At 48.4% G+C, this 20,000-nt stretch overlaps 1 protein-coding gene across 1 annotated transcript in view; it reads left to right on the forward strand.

The window, feature by feature from the left end:
• Positions 1–20,000, forward strand: part of mapk9 (mitogen-activated protein kinase 9) — a 44,457-nt gene that overhangs the window by 9,849 nt on the left and 14,608 nt on the right. Inside the window, exons 2-6 of the mRNA XM_080537324.1 lie at positions 8,575–8,711; positions 13,223–13,352; positions 14,125–14,183; positions 15,733–15,871; positions 17,634–17,799. Of these exons, the coding sequence (XP_080393450.1) occupies positions 8,599–8,711; positions 13,223–13,352; positions 14,125–14,183; positions 15,733–15,871; positions 17,634–17,799 (607 nt within the window). The 5' untranslated portion in view covers positions 8,575–8,598. The remainder of the gene's footprint in view (positions 1–8,574; positions 8,712–13,222; positions 13,353–14,124; positions 14,184–15,732; positions 15,872–17,633; positions 17,800–20,000) is intronic.

The following is a 20,000-nucleotide window of genomic DNA, read 5'->3' on the forward strand; positions in this document are numbered from 1 at the left end:
AATAGGGATTGAGTTTCTTCAGAGGACTACTTCTTGAGATGTCCTTTCCACTTGCTATGCACGCAAGTTCGTCCTTGTAAGCCTCTCCTTGCACGCATTTGATGATGATGAGTTCAGCTTTTGTCAGTTCTTCAGCTGTGCGAGGCTGCTTGCAGTGATGCCATGAACTGCAAGTTTGATCCTGATCTTTGCTGGTAGCCTTACAGGATTCCACGATGTGGATGAGTGAACTTGTTGCTCTCACAAGTCGCTTCCATGAGGAAAAACGCTCGAATCTGTGAGATCCAAGGTGTGTTCTGTTGTTGGGCAGGTTGGTGATGTGTGCCCGCACCTCTATGTCTGAGTCCGGGTTGATGAGGTCAAAGACTTCAGGTGATGATGGTTCCTCTACTTGTAGCAGAAACGTTGGTCCTCTAAGCCAGGTTGTCTCACCTAGCATAGCTGCAGGCACAGAACGTGTGCCAAGGTCAGCTGGGTTATGGCTTGTGGAGATGTAGTGCCACTGGGTTGGTTCAGAAGACCGCCGTATACGCTGCACTCTGTTGCTCACATATACATAGAACCTTCTTGTCTGGTTGCTAATGTATCCTAGGACAACTCGGCTATCTGTATAGAACTTGACAGCATCCAGAGCTATATCTAGCTCGCTTGTGACTAGCTCAGCGACTTCCACACCCAACACGGCAGCTCCCAACTCCAATCTTGGGATAGTGTGAGCCGACTGTGGAGTTAACTTAGCTTTTCCAAGGACAAATCCTACTTGACATTTTTGCTCAACATCAATTACTTGGAGATAGGCGACTGCTGCAATAGCCTTCACTGAAGCGTCTGAGAACACGTGTAGCTCCTTTCTTATGGCTGTTGAGATTGTAGAAGCAGAATAGGTTCTTGGGATCTCCAACTGCCTGAGGTCTTGAAGAGAGCTTCTCCAAGCGTTCCACTCATCTTCCCTTTCTGGAGGAAGAGGAGAGTCCCAGTCGGAGGCTTCGTTTGTGAGCTCTCGTAACAGGATCTTTCCCTGTATCGTAACTGGCGCAACGAATCCAAGTGGATCGAAGAGGCCGTTGACAGTAGCTAGAACACCCCTACGTGTGAAAAGCTTTGTGGATTCTGCTACTTGAAACGTGAAGACATCTTTCTTCAGATCCCAACTCACTCCAAGGCTCCGTTGAATAGGAGTGGGATCGACATCCAAGTTTAGGTCTTTGAGTCCCTTTGCTCGGTCCTCAGCAGAGAATGCTTCCATAACCTCCTGGCTGTTGGAAGCGACTTTGTGAAGTCGCAGGTTCGACGCAGCAAGCATCTCCTGTGTCCGCTTCAGTAGGTCGATGGCTTCACGTGCTGTGGGCCTTGACAGGAGTCCGTCGTCAACGTAGAACTCTCTTTCGATGAACTGTTTGGCGTCAGACCCAAATTCTTCTTCACCATGAGCTGCAGCACGTCTGAGACCATAGATTGCCACCGCAGGAGAGGGACTGTTCCCGAATACGTGAACCTTCATGCGGTACTCACATATGTCGTTCCTAGGATCGTTGTCCTCGTACCACAGAAAGCGGAGAAAGTTCCTGTGGTCTTCTTTCACAACGAAGCTGTGAAACATTTGTTCTATGTCCACAGTGACAGCGATCGGTTCTCGTCTGAATCGCACCAGTACTCCTAAGAGGCTGTTATTTAAGTCCGGACCAGAAAGGAGAACATCGTTCAGTGACACGCCTTTCCATTTTGCACTGGAATCGAAGACGACTCGAATCTGGCCTGGCTTCTGAGGGTGATAAACCCCGAAGATAGGTAAGTACCAACATTCTTGTCCGTTCTCCAATGTAGGAGCCAGCTCAGCATGATCACGGTCGAAGATGTTCTGCATGAACGCGATGAAGTGCCTCTTCATCTCGGGCCTTTTCTCCAGTGTGTTTTGAAGAGAGGTAAGTCGTGTGAGGGCCTGGCCTCGGCTGTGAGGGAGTTGCTGACGTGGTGTTCTGAATGGCAATGGTGCCACCCAGCTGTTGCAGTCATCCATATACATTTCTTTGTCCATGACCTTTAAGAACAGTCTGTCTTCAATAGAGAGTCCAATCTTGTTGTCATCCTCGGACGTGTTGAAGATGGTGCTCCCTAAGTTGCATTCCCGGATACTGTGGGTGCCTTGCGCTGGGGCAATCTGATGTGCTGGCTTCGGAACATATTGCTCCTTCACCTGGATCCTGTTCGGACATGGGCTGAAGAATGAAGGGCGTTGGTTCTCAAGCACATTGGTGCGGTAGCTTTGGATGTCTGAAGGCTTGTGGGCTGCCTCTAGGCAGACTTCTCCTATGATGACCCATCCCAGGTCGAGTCGTTGTGCGTAGGGGGCGTCATGTGGACCGTTCCGTTGCTCCCGCACTTTATGAACTCTAAGGATGTCTCGGCCTAGCAAGAGAAGGATCTGTGCTTTAGAATCCAAAGGTGGTATACCATATGCTATGGGCTTGAGGTGGGAATGATGCAACGCTGCTTCTGGCGTAGGTATCTCAGCTCTTTCTGTGGGAATGTTGTTACACTCTATTAGTGTAGGTAGTGTCACTGTTGTAGCTCCATCCACAGATTCCACCACAAAGCCTGTGGCTCTCCTTCCTGTCATCTGAGTTGTACCTGCACATGTACGAAGTGTGAATGCTGAATCTGACCCCTTGATGTGGAACATATCAAAGAATTCAGACCTTGCAAGCGACCTGTTGCTTTGGTCATCCAGCACAACATATGCTCTGGTTGCTCTCTCTGGGTGTGCTTCTGGGAATATATTCACCAGGCAAATCTTCGAGCAGGATCTGCCGCTTTGACCCTCTCCACAGACTTCTGTGCAATTTGAGGTGACTGCAGATTGGTCTGATCCTCCTTCTCCCTCCCCGCCATCCTCAGATGGGGCTGGAGGCGGAGGTCCTGGATGAAGAGCCGTGGTGTGGCTGTTACTCTCACATTCCATGCACTTGATGGCTGTGGTGCAGTTCTTGGCTAGATGAGTAGTTGTGGAACAACATCTGAAGCAGACACCGTTGTCTTTGAGGAAGGCCTTGCGCTCCTCGAGGGGCTTGCTTCTGAAACCTCTGCAGCGTGTTAGGGGGTGTGGCTTCTTATGGAGAGGGCATAGTTTTTTCATGTCCACTGCTGTTCGGCCTGAACCGTCTCGTGTGTCTTTCTCGTGAGAGACATCTGTCTTATGTGCAGAGACCATGCTCTTACTTTGTCTCTTGAATGGCTGCTCTGACTTCATCTGGGCTGTGTTACTCATCGATAGCCTGAAGCTTGGGTCATTGCGAGCTCGTGCCTCTTTGGTGATGAACTCGCAGAAGAATGTGAATGGGGGAAAAACTACCTGTCGCTCAGCTTTGTATCTGGAACCCTGTGATATCCATTTCTCTTGGATGTTGTAGGGCAACTTGTCTACGATGGGCAAAATGCCGCGTGAAGTGTCCAAATAGCTCAAACCAGGCAGGTAACCTTCGAACATGGCTGCTTCCAACTCTTGGAGAAGGTCACTTAGCTCTCTCAGCTTCACAGGATCTTTATTGCTGATCTTTGGGAAGTTCTCCAGCCTGTCGAAGAGGGACTTTTCAATTACCTCTGGAGACCCGAAGCACTCTTCTAAGCGTTCCCAAGCTTTGCATAGACCTTGAGATGAATGACTTACATGTACTGCTCTTATTCGTTTCACGTGCTTTGCAGATTCACTCCCTAACCACTTAATCATGAGGTCCATCTCTTCATTAGCACTGAGTAGTAGTCCGTCAATGGCGTTCTTGAAGGACGACTTCCATGCCCAGTAATTTTCTGGGTGATCATCGAACTTGGTGAGACCGGAGGTTACGAGGTCTCTGCGTGCTAGGTACCGAGCCACATCACTGATGTCGGTTGTGTCACCGCTTCCTGTTGGTTTGTATGGTGAACCCTTGGGCCTGCTGGGTGTGAGCTGCTCTGATGTCTTTGGCCTACTAGGTCGCAGTGATGGAGAGCTGTGCTCATGCTTCACGGTGGAGGAGTGCTGTCTCTCGTATGAGACAGTCAGACGCTGTCTGGGTGGTGAGGAGGATCTCAGCCTATGGACTATCGGTTCCAGATTGGCTATAGAGTCGTTAACATCTTCGGCAGATAGTGGTAGCTGTGACTGTTGTTCTACGTACTGGCGTGTGCGGTCAACAGTGGCATGAATGACAGCTTCGATACCGTTGTTTTCTTCCTCCGCTGCTGCTTCAAGAACATTAGCTTCAGCGATGGCTTCTGCCACTTCTTTCTCATGCAGCAAGTTCTTTAATTTTGCTTCCATTTGGGCTTTTTCGATCATAATCTCTGATTCCATTTTTGCATAGCCAGCACGTGTGCGTGCTACTTCCACTTTGACACGTGCATTGACAGCTGCCCTACTGGCTGTTGATTTAAAAGACCTAGATGTGCTAGAGGCCACTGACCTTGTCTCAGCATTGCTCAACTCTTCCATCATGAATATTGCTGTGTGCTTGGCGTGAGCAAGGATGATGGGGAGCAGTGCTTGCGCTGAAGATCTCTCTCCTTGAGTCGTTCCGCCCGCTGAGTGGTTGCTTTTTTACTTTTCTGTTCCCACTGCGCGTAACCAGGGCGCAACTTCCACAGATAGCGAACACACACTGACACACAAATGAATCCTCAGACGCTGGAGTAAAGTTTAGTTTTTTACTCAATCCTCAGAAACATGAGTGGTCGTTTGGTTATTTTGTAAAAAAACAAAGCCTTTTCCAGGGCAAGAATGTAAACAAAGAGATTCTCCGGAGCTTTTCCTCTCAACTAGCTGCTGCTACGAGCTATCACGTCTGACCAGTGTGCTCACGTCATGTGACTAATGTTCGTCATGTGACTAATCAAAACCGAAACTGAATAAAGGCAGTAACAAATGTAATGTCATAAAATGTCCACTAGATGTCTCTAAAATGAAAACCTAAGAAACCATGACATAGAGGAAACACTGATGTATCTATATGTAATAATCCAAGGCTAGCCTGTGTCTCTGCTGATAGTATGTTGAGACTGTTAAGGGTCAGTGTGTCTCCCTGTGGGTCTGCTGGTCCACTGTAGAGAGGTAGCCAGTAATAAGCAGTTTAATTGTCGTGTTTACAACTGTATGCTTTGGATATGGCTAATAAACGTTGATTTGATTGACTGCCATTGCACACACACACTGCTGACCCCCCCCCCCCCCCACACACACACACACACACATACGTACATACATACATCCTCCCCCATGCCCAGAATAACATTCCTCCCCCTCCCTCCTGCCAGAAGCGTCAACACTAACAAAGACTCACGGTCATATCTCTGTGTGCAGTATACACACGTATACACACACACATATACACACTCACACATACACACTCACACACACACACACACACACACAGAGGGATGTCCATCAGCAGTAGTTAACCCTTAGCTGACTAGTGCTGCTCATGTCTCTGCTCTGCTGACCCAACAGCAACAGTGTCAGTTGTGTGTCTGTGTGTGTGTCTGTGTGTGTGTCTGTGTTTGTGTCAGTTGTGTGTGTCAGTTGTGTGTCTGTGTGTGTGTCTGTGTGTCAGTTGTGTGTCTGTGTGTGTGTCTCTGTGTGTGTCTGTGTGTGTGTCAGTTGTGTGTGTGTGTGTGTGTGCGTGTGCGTGTGTGTGTGAGTGTGTGTGTGCGCGTGCGTGCGTTTGTGTGTGTGTGTGCGTGTGCGTGTGTGTGTTCGTGCGTGTGTGTGTGTGCGTGCGTGTGTGTGTGTGTTTGTTTGTGTGTGCATGCGGGTGCCTTTGTAAATATTGTGTGTATGTGTGCATGCGCCAGAGGCTCCCCAGGGAGTCATGGCTGGAGTGTAACTGCGTGTCCCCCTCCCCCTCCCCCTCCCCCTCCCCCTCCCCCTCCCCCTCCTCCTCCTCCTCCTCCATTAGTAAGGTATAGAACAGACAGAGAACCAGGCGTTAGGCCCACACACACACACACACACACATCATCAGCGGCCTTGATGAGACCTGCGATGACCAAACACATTGATTCTGTCTGTGAGTCCTAAAGGAGAACTGCCTCAGGGTGTGTTCACAGGTAGATGGTGCTGGGTGGATGGATGGGGCGGCTGTGGCGCAGGAGGTAGAGCCGGTGTCTAATGATGGCAAGGTCGGCGGTTCGAAACCCCGGCTGGCCACGTGTCGAGAACTACAACCCCCACACGTATAGAACTACAACCTCCACACGTATAGAACTACAGCCCCAACAACTCTCTGTCTGTCTGACTGTCTCCATCTGTCTCTCTGTCTCTCCCAGACTGTGTAGGTGTCCTGGGTCAGACTGTGTAGGTGTCCTGGGTCAGACTGTGTAGGTGTCCTGGGTCAGTCTGTGTCCTGGGTCAGTCTGTGTCCTGGGTCAGTCTGTGTCCTGGGTCAGACTGTGTCCTGGGTCAGACTGTGTCCTGGGTCAGTCTGTGTCCTGGGTCAGACTGTGTCCTGGGTCAGACTGTGTCCTGGGTCAGACTGTGTAGGTGTCCTGGGTCAGTCTGTGTCCTGGGTCAGACTGTGTCCTGGGTCAGACTGTGTCCTGGGTCAGACTGTGTCCTGGGTCAGACTGTGTAGGTGTCCTGGGTCAGACTGTGTCCTGGGTCAGACTGTGTCCTGGGTCAGACTGTGTCCTGGGTCAGACTGTGTAGGTGTCCTGGGTCAGACTGTGTCCTGGGTCAGACTGTGTAGGTGTCCTGGGTCAGACTGTGTAGGTGTCCTGGGTCAGTCTGTGTCCTGGGTCAGTCTGTGTCCTGGGTCAGACTGTGTAGGTGTCCTGGGTCAGACTGTGTCCTGAGTCAGACTGTGTAGGTGTCCTGGGTCAGACTGTGTCCTGGGTCAGACTGAGTACAGGGCCCTGGTGGAGAGCTTTGTGCAGTGGTGCGACACCAACTACCTTTTGCTTAACACCAGCAAAACAAAGGAGTTGGTGGTGCATTTTAGGAGGAAGAGAAGGACCCCAGCCCCCATCACCATCAAGGGGGTGGAAGTCGAGAGGGTGGACTCCTACAGGTACCTGGGAGTACAAATTAATAACAAACTGGACTGGACTGACAACACCGAGGCTCTTCTCAGGAAAGGGCAGAGCAGACTGTTTTTCCTGAGAAGGCTGAGGTCTTTCGGCGTCTGCAACAAGCTGCTGCGAATGTTTTATCAGTCGGTGGTTGCCAGCGTTCTGTTCTTCGCCGTGGCCTGCTGGGGTGGAAACATCTGTGCCAGGGATGCTGCGAAGCTAAACAAACTGGTGAAGAAGGCCAGCTCTGTGGTGGGGACCGGGCTGGACAGCCTAGAGGTGGTGGCAGAACAGAGGATGGGGGAAAAACTGGCGGCCATGCTGGCCAATCCCTCCCACCCGATGTACTGCGAGCTGGCGGGGATGAGGAGCAAGTTCAGCCACAGATTTGTTCTCCCCCGTCAAAGTACAAAAATATTTGGACAGTCCTTTGTTCCAGCTGCACCCCGACTCTACAACCAGGCCCTGCAGGGTGGGGGAGACCTGGAGCTGGAACTTTGGAACTTGTAACTTTTTACTTATTGAGCCTGCACTGTTTTATCTATTTATTTATTGAATGTTTTCTGTCTGCCCTAACTAAGCTGTTTGACAACAAAATTTCCCCATTGGGGACAATAAAGGTTTTCATCATCATCGTTGTAGGTGTCCTGGGTCAGACTGTGTCCTGGGTCAGACTGTGTAGGTGTCCTGGGTCAGACTGTGTCCTGGGTCAGACTGTGTCCTGGGTCAGACTGTGTCCTGGGTCAGACTGTGTAGGTGTCCTGGGTCAGACTGTGTCCTGGGTCAGACTGTGTCCTGGGTCAGTCTGTGTAGGTGTCCTAGGTCAGTCTGTATCCTGGGTCAGACTGTGTAGGTGTCCTGGGTCAGACTGTGTCCTGGGTCAGACTGTGTCCTGGGTCAGACTGTGTCCTGGGTCAGACTGTGTAGGTGTCCTGGGTCAGTCTGTGTCCTGGGTCAGACTGTGTCCTGGGTCAGACTGTGTCCTGGGTCAGACTGTGTCCTGGGTCAGACTATGTCCTGGGTCAGACTGTGTCCTGGGTCAGACTGTGTAGGTGTCCTGGGTCAGACTGTGTCCTGGGTCAGTCTGTGTAGGTCACCTGGGTGAGGATGAGTAACTGTCTCTCCCAGTCTGTGTAGGTCTCTCTGTCTGACTGTCTCTGTCTCTCTGTCTCTCCCAGTCTGTGTAGGTCTCTCTGTCTGACTGTCTCTGTCTCTCTGTCTCCCAGTCTGTGTAGGTCTCTCTGTCTGACTGTCTCTGTCTCTCTGTCTCTCCCAGTCTGTGTAGGTCTCTCTGTCTGACTGTCTCTGTCTCTCTGTCTCCCAGTCTGTGTAGGTCTCTCTGTCTGACTGTCTCTGTCTCTCTGTCTGACTGTCTCTGTCTCTCTGTCTCTCCCAGTCTGTGTAGGTCTCTCTGTCTGACTGTCTCTGTCTCTCTGTCTCCCAGTCTGTGTAGGTCTCTCTGTCTGACTGTCTCTGTCTCTCCCAGTCTGTGTAGGTCTCTCTGTCTGACTGTCTCTGTCTCTCTGTCTCTCCCAGTCTGTGTAGGTGTCCTGGGTGAGGATGGGTGAGGAGGGTCAGTTCTACAGCGTGCAGGTGGGAGACTCCACCTTCACCGTGCTCAAACGCTTCCAGCAGCTCCGCGCCATCGGCTCCGGGGCCCAGGGCATCGTCTGGTAGGAACTACAACTCCCATGTATAGAACTACAACCCCCACATCTATACAACTACAACCTCCACACGCAGAGAACTACAACCCCCACATCCATAGAACTACAACCCCCACATGTATATAACTACAACCCCCACATTTATAGAACTACAACCTCCACACGCAGAGAACTACAACACCCACATGTATAGAACTACAACCCCCACATCCACAGAACTACAACCCCCACACGCAGAGACCTACAACCCCCACATGCATAGAACTACAACCCCCACATGCAGAGAACTACAACCCCCACATGCATAGAACTACAACCCCCACATAACTAAAACAGAAATGTGTAGAGTAGATGAGGAGGCTTATAAACGCTATAGGGTTTCTCCTAAGGTCTGCTCTCGTCGACGCATATGTGACACAGTCTGATCATTTGGTCCTCATCGGCAACCAATCAAAATCTTCAGACTTTTCTTTTGAAACACAAACTACATTTCAACGTTGTTGAGAATCACAACACAATCTCACTAGTCAAGCCAAAATACTGCAAGGCAATGGATCCGGTGAGTAATCCCCACTGCTACCTAGTTAACTAGAACACTACTTTACATTGTTAGCAGGCTCGCAAAACAAGCTGTGTTAGTTGACTAGCGATGTGTCATTTATTTTCAACAACGCTGAAATGTATTCACATTTTTCGAAAGAAAAGTCTGATCGTTACATCAGATCCCGACATGAGGACCAAAGCATTAGAACGTGACATGTCTTTTCTTTTCTTTTCTTTTTCTTCTTTGGGCAGTCCCACTCATATTTTTCATTTTATTGGACAGATACAGTGAAGAGAGACAGGAAAGTAAGGAGAAGAGAGGGCATGTCATTACAGTATGGGCCGGATTCGCATATGTGTGCACTGTAGACCATGGTGTTAGACCACTGGACCACCCCAGGCCACAAAGAAGTGTCACATATATCTTTCTGTCTGTCTGTCTGTCCAGCTCAGCTCTAGACACATGTCTGTCTGTCTGTCTGTCCAGCTCAGCTTTAGACACATGTCTGTCAATGTTGGTTGGCAAGCACATGGTGCATTGTTGCAAACAAACATCGATGTGCTTGCTAGCGCTTGGAATGTGTTGCTAACGGTAATACTTCCTGATATCCTTGAATGGGGGGCGTGACTTAAAACGGTCATATCTCACCGTAGGAATGTCGGATTTACTTAGGAAGTGGTAGAAGTTTGACTGGCAGTCAATGCAAATGTGTGGGCTTTGCTACTTTAATACGATAAAATAAGAAAACAGTATTGCTTTTTAGCTATTAGGAGCCCAAATCCGATGGCCAGTCAGGCAAACAATTATATAGTGTTGTTGCCAATCAATGATCGACGTCGTTATATAGAATTTATTTTTATGAAATAGGGGTTGATTCATCAGAGCAGTCATACGTCATCTCCCTGTCATCAGCGATTTGTAGTTCTTCATTTGACTTGCCGTGTAAATTCCTAGATGAGAGTGTTACATTAGTTTTCTTAAGATAAGAAAGGATATCGTTACATTTGGGAACTTAGCAGTGGACTCACCTCTCTACATTCTGAGTAAGTAAGATTTCTAGTTAAGCCTGGACTACTGATAGTGGATACCTGTGTTTATTAGTGATAGTGGTAACTGTCTGTTTTAAAAGACAAAGGCTTCAGTGTAATTCTAGTGAAACCATTAGTTTCTGGACCCAAGTAGGTGCTAATTTGCAAGTAGGAGGAGCCTTCTATCTCCTCTATATATTGAATAGGCCAGGAGCCATTGGGCTCATACATTTGGGAACTTAGCAGTGGACTCACCTCTCTACATTCTAAGTAAGTAAGATTTCTAGTTAAGCCTGGACTACAGATTCTTCCTCTATAACATCAGAAGAATACGACCATTCCTTACCAGAGAGGCAGCGCAACTCTTGACCCAGGCACTGGTCATCTCCTGCCTGGATTACTGCAACATACTCCTGGCTGGTCTCCCCGCCTCCACCATTAGACCTCTGCAGCTCATCCAGAACGCTGCTGCACGTCTGATATTCAACCTCCCCAAATACTCTCATGTCACCCCTCTCCTTCGCACCCTGCACTGGCTCCCGATAGCAGCTCGCATCAGATTCAAGACCCTGGTGCTTGCATATCAGGCAGCTAAAGGGACAGCCCCTGCCTACCTGAAGGAAATGGTAACCCCCCAAACTCCAGCCCGCTCACTCCGCTCCTCCACCTCGGCTGGCCGACTGGCCCCACCACCTCTGCACAGCAGTCGTGCTGCCCGATCACGTCTCTTCACAACTCTGGCTCCCCGCTGGTGGAATGAGCTCCCCACGGCTGTCAGAACGGCAGAGTCACTACCCATCTTCCGTCGTAGACTGAAGACCCACCTCTTCAGGTTACACCTTAACTGCTCCTCCTGAGACATCTTCTGCCCTCAGCACTACGTCTCCTAAAGACGTCCGCTTTCCCCTCTACTGTGTCCCTAAGAACTTCTATCGCCCCCTTGTACTGTTCCTCTGTTCCTCCAGTATTTAAAAAAAATAAAAATAAAAAAAAATAATGTTTAGAAGAAGGTGGTAGAAGAAGGTTTCTCCTTCTATCAGTGGCCCCGGGCCCGAGCTAGATTACTCTTCCTGCCACGAATGGTGGACTGATGATTCACATGCTTAGTATTCAAATGTATTGATTGTAAGTAAAGTGGCTTTGGAATAAGGTGTCTGCTAAATGCCAAAAATGTAAATGTAAATAATGAATAAATCTGTTCAATGGGCATAGATGATGCATTTGCCAAAGTGGTGAACTGTTAATCAGTATTTAGCCTGTATGGTATATAGTATATGTATATATTTATATATATATATATTGATATATATTGATATATATTATATATATGTATATGAAGATGTTATAGCTAGCTAGCTACAATTTATTATCAAAATAATGAACAGCAAGCTCTAAAACTAGGGCCGGTGGGGGAGAAGTGTCAGATTGGACAGACTTCCAAAACAGAAAAATAAAGTATCTTAACGACAGCAAGTGATGGATGTCAGAAATACATTACCTGGAGATTCAGTAAGGTAGTTGTATATGTCAGGATATGGGTTAGGGTTAATAAGGTAGTTGTATATGTCAGGATATGGGTTAGGGTTAATAAGGTAGTTGTATATGTCAGGATATGGGTTAGGGTTAATAAGGTAGTTGTATATGTCAGGATGTGGGTTAGGGTTAATAAGGTAGTTGTATATGTCAGGATGTGGGTTAGGGTTAATAAGGTAGTTGTATATGTCAGGATATGGGTTAGGGTTAATAAGGTAGTTGTATATGTCAGGATTAGGGTTATATGACACCTCAGGCCATTGGGTTGGGTCCTTCATCCACACATCAACCTCTATTTCAGGATTTTTAAAATAACGACTTCGATCTTTGACCGGCAACAACACTATATAATTGTTTGCCTGACTGGCCATCGGGCTCCTAATAGCTTAAAAGCAATACTGTTTTCTTATTTTATTGTATAAAAGTAGCAAAGACCATAAATTTACATTGACCGCCAGTCAAACTCCTAACAATTCTACCATCCAAAAGGGGGCGTGGTCGTTCTGATGACAGGGAGATGACGTATGACTGCTCTGATGAATGGGAAATCACCACCATCACCTATACGTTTTAGGGAACCAAGTTTTTCAGCCCAGTGGTGTTCTAGGCTGGAAATTAGTTCTAGTTTAATACATCTACAGCTACACTGAGCTATCAAAACACTGGTTAGACAGCTAACTATCTCTAAGCATTTAAGAGCTGATCGCACATCTAGACTAGACTGCACATCTAGACGGCACATCAAGTAAGTAGTCAGGTGTCCTCTGGGGGTGGGGGTGGGGGTGTGGTGGACGGGCGGGGGCGGAAAGTTTTAACGGGCTATCATCACAAAACATGGTCCCTGGAAAATCAAGAGGTGGTATGGAAAATGATTTCAAGGCAACCTGTCTGTCTGTCCAGCTCAGCTCTAGACACCTGTCTGTCTGTCTGTCTGTCCAGCTCAGCTCTAGACACGTGATGTCTGTCTGTCCGTCTGTCTGTCCAGCTCAGCTCTAGACACATGTCTGTCTGTCTGTCTGTCTGTCCAGCTCAGCTCAGCTCTTGACACAGTGCTGTCTGTCTGTCTATCTGTCTGTCCAGCTCAGCTCTAGACACATGTCTGTCTGTCTCAGCTCTAGACACGGTGCTGTCTGTCTGTCTGTCTGTCTGTGTGTCTGTCTGTGTGTCTGTGTGTCTGTCTGTCTGTCTGTCCAGCTCAGCTCTAGACACATGTCTGTCTGTCTGTCCAGCTCAGCTCTAGACACATGTCTGTCTGTCTGTCCAGCTCAGCTCTAGACATGTGTGTCTGTCTGTCCAGCTCAGCTCTAGACACATGTCTGTCTGTCTGTCCAGCTCAGCTCTAGACATGTGTGTCTGTCTGTCTGTCTGTCTGTCCAGCTCAGCTCTAGACACATGTCTGTCTGTGTGTCCAGCTCAGCTCTAGACACGGTGCTGGGCATCCCCGTGGCGGTGAAGAAGTTGTGCCGTCCGTTCCAGAACCAGACCCACGCCAAGCGGGCCTACCGGGAGCTGGTGCTGCTGAAATGCGTCAACCACAAAAACGTACGCCACACACACACACACACACACACACACACACACACACACACACTGTAACACCACCTCAGTTCAACCACCGGACCAACCGACACTGTCCTGTTGGTAATGGTGTCATGTTGGATCCTCTGACTATAACAGTGATGTGTAACATGGTGCTCTGTCTGTCTCTCTCTCTCTCTCTCTCTCTCTCTCTCTCTCTCTCTGTGTCTCCCTCTCTCCCTCTCCGTCTCTCTCTCTCCCTGTCTCTCTCTCTCCGTCTCCCTCTCTCTCTCTCCCTCTCTCCCTCTCTCTCTCACTCTCTCTCTCCGTCTCCCTCTCGCTCTCTCTGTCACTCTCTCTCCCTCTTTCTCTCTTGCTCTCTCTCTCTCTCTGTCACTCTCTCTCCGTCTCCCTCTCTCCCTCTTTCTCTCTCACTCTCTCTCTCTCTCTCTCTGTCTTTCTCTCTCACACTCTCTCTCCCTGTCTTTCTCTCTCTGTCTCTCTCTCACTCCCTCCCCCCCTCTCTCTCTCTCTCTCTCTCTCTCCCTCTCTCTCTCTATCTCTCTGTCACTCTCTCTCTCCGTCTCCCTCTCGCTCTCTCTGTCACTCTCTCTCCCTCTTTCTCTCTCTCTCTGTCACTCTCTCTCTGTCTCCCTCTCTCCCTCTTTCTCTCTCTCTCTCTCTCTCTCTCTCTCTCTCTCTGTCTTTCTCTCTCTCTGTCTGTCTCTCTCACACCCTCCCCCTCTCTCTCTCACTCCCTCCCCCTCTCTCTCTCTCCCTCTCTCTCTCTCCTCAGATCATCCGGCTGGTCAACGTGTTCACACCTCAGAAGTCTCTGGAGGAGTTCCAGGACCTGTGAGTGTCTTCTCCTCCTCCCTCTTCTCCTCCTCCTTCCTCCTCCCTCCTCCTCCTCCTCCCTCTTCCTTCCCCTCCACATGGAATTATGTAGTAAATAAAAATGTGTTTAACTTCATCAACTTTTGTTTATAAAGCTCTCACTGGCACAGCACCAGAATATCTGAAAGACCTTCTGCTAGCATATCAGCCCAATAGAGCTCTCAGGTCTTCTGACGCTGGTTTTCTCTGTGTACCACTATGGTAACACTACCTCTATGTACAAAAGAAGAGATTTGGTGAGGCTGCATTCTCATTTTATGCACCCAGATTGTGGAATGCACTGCCAGTTTACATTAGGGATGCAACCTCAGCAAATATGTTTTTTCTTTCTTTTCGTGTCCACAAGAGAGTCAGTTACAAGGCTTGGCTAGATGTGGTTCAACCACAGCTGAACACATTGCTGTCCCTTCTCATTGAACTCTGCCAAGTCCGATGCTGTGCAGGGCTGCTCCAGCAGGGGGCATATCAGGAGGTGCTGCATGGTCTGTGGTTCAGTGCCACAGTCACACACAACGTCCCCGTCATTTAGGTATCCCCATTTGGCGAGAGTGGCTTTTGTACGTCCAACACCAGATCTTGTCCTGTTTAGGCATTTCCACACTGCGTAGTTGGTGTCTGCTCCAGGGGGCAGTGCCTCGCTCGCCTTTAGCTCCATTGTTGTTGCTGGTGGGAGTTTGTCCAGCCTTTCTTCCCACAGAGTGACTCTTTCACTGCTTGTTCCGAGGGGCGGGACGCTCTTCAGGAAACTTTTCCTTGATTTGAGGCTTTTGGCACATGGCCAAAGAGAGGATGTCTTTGGTCAGTAGACTGTTGTTGCCGCTCTTTTTTGCTTGCTGCATTTCGTCGTATCTCTGGTGGTGCCTGCCAGGATGTACAGACGGTCTGTTGGTGTTTATTTCAGACAGCCTGTGATAAGGCGGCAGCTAGCATTGAGGGCGGGATCCAGCTTCTTGGCATGGGCAGCTCGCTCCCATACTGGGCAGGCATACTCGGCAACTGAGTAGCAGAGAGCTAGTGCGGTTGACTTCAGAGTCTGTGGGTTAGCACCCCAGGTTGTGCCAGTGAGCTTGCGGATGATGTTGTTCCTCGCACTCACTTTACACTTGGTCTACTCAGTGTGGGTCTTAAAAGAGAGGCATCTGTCCAGGGTTACCCCTAGGTAGACTGGGTGCTCACAGTGTTCAAGGGAGGTTCCTGACCAGCTGACCTTCAGTTGGCGCTTGGCTTCACACTTTCTCAGGTGGAAGGCACATGGGGCCATGAAAGGAGCGTCCACGTCGCGGCCCTGGGAGTATTGACGAGATCGACAAGATCGACAAGATCGACTAGATACTGCTAATCCTATCACCACTACAATGTTCAAGTCAAGACTATACAAATAAAAAGTGTGTGTGTGTGTGTCCTGCATTTGTGTGTTCTCACTCGGACAGAAATCTAACCCTCTCTCTCTCTACTCCCCTCCCTCCCTCCCTCCCTCCCTCTCTCTCTCTCCCCCCCCCCCCCCCAGGTACCTGGTGATGGAGCTGATGGACGCCAGCCTGTGCCAGGTGATCCATATGGACCTGGACCACGAGAGGATGTCCTACCTGCTGTACCAGATCCTCTGTGGCATCAGACACCTGCACTCTGCTGGCATCATACACAGGGTACACACACACACACACACACACACACACACACACACACACACACACACCTGCACTCTGCTGGCATCATACACAGGGTACACACACACACACACACACACACCTGCACTCTGCTGGCATCATACACAGGGTACACACACACACACCAGGGTTTCCGTTAACCGGTAATTCCCGGACATTGTCCGGTAAAATTTGTCGAAGTCCGACAAATGGAAAACTCGTCGGACAAAATGTCCGGTGAAAATAATTCCCTCTAAGCACAATTTGAATACAATTCGCTAAAGTTCACATTTTGTATTCAAATTGGCTTTGGGCCACCATTTTCAGCTGGGCACCGGACACACACACACTCATGCACGCGCGGCACTTCCCGAGAGAGAAGGACCCGCCCCCTCCAGCCAGCCTATAGGCTAACCAAAGGGGGCGGGTCCTTCTCTCTCGGGAAGTGCCGCGCGTGCATGAGTGTGTGTGTGTCCGGTGCCCAGCTGAAAATGGTGGCCCGAAGCGGAAAGCCTTAACTTTATCGCACAATAACAAGGATAACAAACGAAACGGACAACATTTACACTAAGATGGAGACAAACTTCAGCGATATGATCTAACAGCCGGTTTTCAGGACGACATACAGACCCGTATGAGCTTACAGGGCTATCCCCTAAGTATGATTTGACAGTCAGCTAAACGAAATGCCTTCCCAACCAGCGAGACCTGGGGGGTGTTCTATCAACGTCGCCAAAGGAAAACCTAGGCCTACTTCGCCAAGTCCCGCGAGACTCTTAAAAAGATCCAGGCATATCTTGATAGATCTCGCGAGACTTGTCAAAACAAGCCCAGACTTTCCTCCAGCGACGTCGATGGAACACCCTCCTGGTTATAGAAATGACGTTGTTTTATTGATAAAAATAAAAAAAAGGGTAAAACTGGAAAGAGAAAATAGAAAACTCACATTAATCCCAAACAATTTAACAAACTTCAGTTAACGTAATGTGGAGTCCGTTCATTGATCGATGCTGTCTGTTCAGTTCCCAGTGAGGCGCCCGTTCAGCGCTGGACCCGTTCAGCGCTGGATTTGACGCATGGCATAGCGCGCATGCGTCAAATCATGTTATATTATTATATAGCTCGCATCTAATCGTATCGGATGAGAAATAGACATTAAATGGCATATATAGGCCGCTACACAACAGTAATCACCGCGACAAACAGCTATATTAGATTTGAAGAAAAAAAAATATGATTTTGGAAAAAAAAATTTTTATTATATTTTAATATGATGACCGGAATATATCACGTTTGTCCGGTAAATCGAATTCTTCCCGGACACGATGTCCGACGGCAAATTTTTCTAACGGAAACCCTGACACACACACACACACACACACACACACTAGTGTGTCCTTGAGTAAGACCTGGGAACACCACCACTAGTGTGTCCTTGAGTAAGACCTGGGAACACCACCACTAGTGTGTCCTTGAGTAAGACCTGGGAACACCACCACTAGTGTGTCCTTGAGTAAGACCTGGGTACACCACCACTAGTGTGTCCTTGAGTAAGACCTGGGAACACCACCTCTAGTGTGTCCTTGAGTAAGGCACTCAGCCCTCAGTTACTCCAGGGGGAATATCCCTGTAATCTGTAATTGTAAATCTCTTTGGATTAAAAGCGTCTGTCTGCTAAATGGCAAATTAATTCTAAATTCTTTGGTCCCTGGTCCTGTAGGATCTGAAGCCCAGTAACATGGTGGTTGTTTGTTGGTTGTAGGACCTGAAGCCCAGTAACATTGTGGTGAAGTCAGACTGCACCCTGAAGATCCTGGACTTCGGCCTGGCCCGGACCGCCTGCACCAACTTCATGATGACCCCCTACGTGGTGACGCGCTACTACAGAGCCCCCGAGGTTATCCTGGGAATGAAGTACAAGGAGAACGGTGAGGCCCCCCCCCTCTACTACAGCCCCCTCTCCGGGTGTAGATTTGAGTTTCGGTCTAGTACCAAAGATCATAGTATAGGATTTTTATTTATTGAGCAGTAATTTGTTATGTAAGAGCCAATCTTGTAAGATGTTGAAATCAGAATGAAGAGAAGCTTGAATTTGTAGTATGTCCGGTTTAGATGTGTACCGTATTTTCCGGACTATAAGTCGCGGTTTTTTTCATACTTTGGCTGGTCCTGCGACTTATAGTCAGGTGCGACTTATATATCAATAATTCATATTCTCTGACTGACATGAACTGACATACGGTAATCTCTGACTGACATGAACCAAGGAGTAACTTCCGCTAGCGCCTCATACACGATAGAATAGCCATTATACTTGACAATGTGGACATTAAACACGACAATGTGGACATTAAACATGATGTTATGGACCTTATACACAATGTTATGGACGTTATAAACGATATTAAAGTCATTTATTCCTTCCAGAGACTGTTCTATGTTGCTAAGTTACCCCCGCGAGGCTATTTTGCTACTTCCGCTAGCGCCACATACGCGATAGAATAGCCATTATACTCGACAATGTGGACATTACACACGACAATGTGGACATTAAACATGATATTATGGACCTTATACACGATATTATGAACGTTATACACGATATTGAACGTTATACACGATATTAAAGTCATTTATTACCTTTCAGAGGCTGTTCAATGTTGCATTGTTTGTAGGCCGCCCTTCATCCTAACTACTTCCGTTTTTCACCAAGCTATCTTTGTCATGGCCTTATACACGATAAATAGTCGTTACACTCGACAATGTGGACATTAAGCACTATATTATGAACGTTATACACGCTATTATGAACGTTATACACGATATTAAAGTCATTTATTACCTTTCAGAGGCTGTTCCATCCTGTTTGCTTGCTCCCGCGACGCCATTTTGCTAACCTTCGTTAGCAACGCGCTAGCTAGCCCTGGCTTTACACTCGATAATTTAAGTATTTCTAACCTTTCAGAAGAAGTTTTAACGTGAATTATGTCCTTCCTGGGCTTACAAATCCTCTCATGTCTCTTCACAGTGCCAGACTAGAGTCAAGCTCAACAGGGTCTTCTTTCCCCGCTGATTCCGCCAAGCCCGTTCCCTTGAACCATGCGACTTATAGTCCAGTGCGACTTATATGTGGTTTTTTCCTCTTCATGACCCATTTTTGGCCTGCTGCGACTTATACTCGGGTGCGACTTATAGTCCGGAAAATACGGTATATGACAGTGTCATCAGCATAAAGTTGAGCACAGCAGTTATTGAAAATTGATGGTAAATTATTAACATATATAGAGAATAGAAGTGGTCCCAATGTTGAGCCCTTTTTTTCTAAAAGAAAAGGATCTGCGTCAGGGCGAGATATTATTAGGAGAGCCAGTAGTCAGGTAAGACTCAGATAATAGAGTAGAACAGACAGAGGAAAAATGCTGATGCTGATGATGATGATGATGATGATGATGGTGGTGTTGCTGCTCTCCAGTGGACCTGTGGTCAGTCGGCTGCATCATGGCAGAGATGATCGCCCACAAAATCCTCTTCCCAGGAAAGGACTGTATCCTTCTGACTGGTCTCTCTGAATGACTGGTCTCCCTCTGAATGACTGGTCTCCCTCTGAATGACTGGTCTCCCTCTGAATGACTGGTCTCCCTCTGAATGACTGGTCTCTCTCTGAATGACTGGTCTCCCTCTGAATGACTGGTCTCCCTCTGAATGACTGGTCTCCCTCTGAATGACTGGTCTCCCTCTGAATGACTGGTCTCTCTCTGAATGACTGGTCTCCCTCTGAATGACTGGTCTCCCTCTGAATGACTGGTCTCCCTCTGAATGACTGGTCTCCCTCTGAATGACTGGTCTCCCTCTGAATGACTGGTCTCCCTCTGAATGACTGGTCTCCCTCTGAATGACTGGTCTCCCTCTGAATGACTGGTCTCCCTCTGAATGACTGGTCTCCCTCTGAATGACTGGTCTCCCTCTGAATGACTGGTCTCCCTCTGAATGACTGGTCTCCCTCTGAATGACTTGTCTCCCTCTGAATGACTGGTCTCCCTCTGAATGACTGGTCTCCCTCTGAATGACTGGTCTCCCTCTGAATGACTGGTCTCCCTCTGAATGACTGGTCTCCCAGCTCTCGAGGCAA

This window comes from Nansenia antarctica (genome assembly GCF_963989245.1).
Source record: "Nansenia antarctica genome assembly, chromosome: 7".
NCBI classification, from domain to species: domain Eukaryota; kingdom Metazoa; phylum Chordata; class Actinopteri; order Argentiniformes; family Microstomatidae; genus Nansenia; species Nansenia antarctica.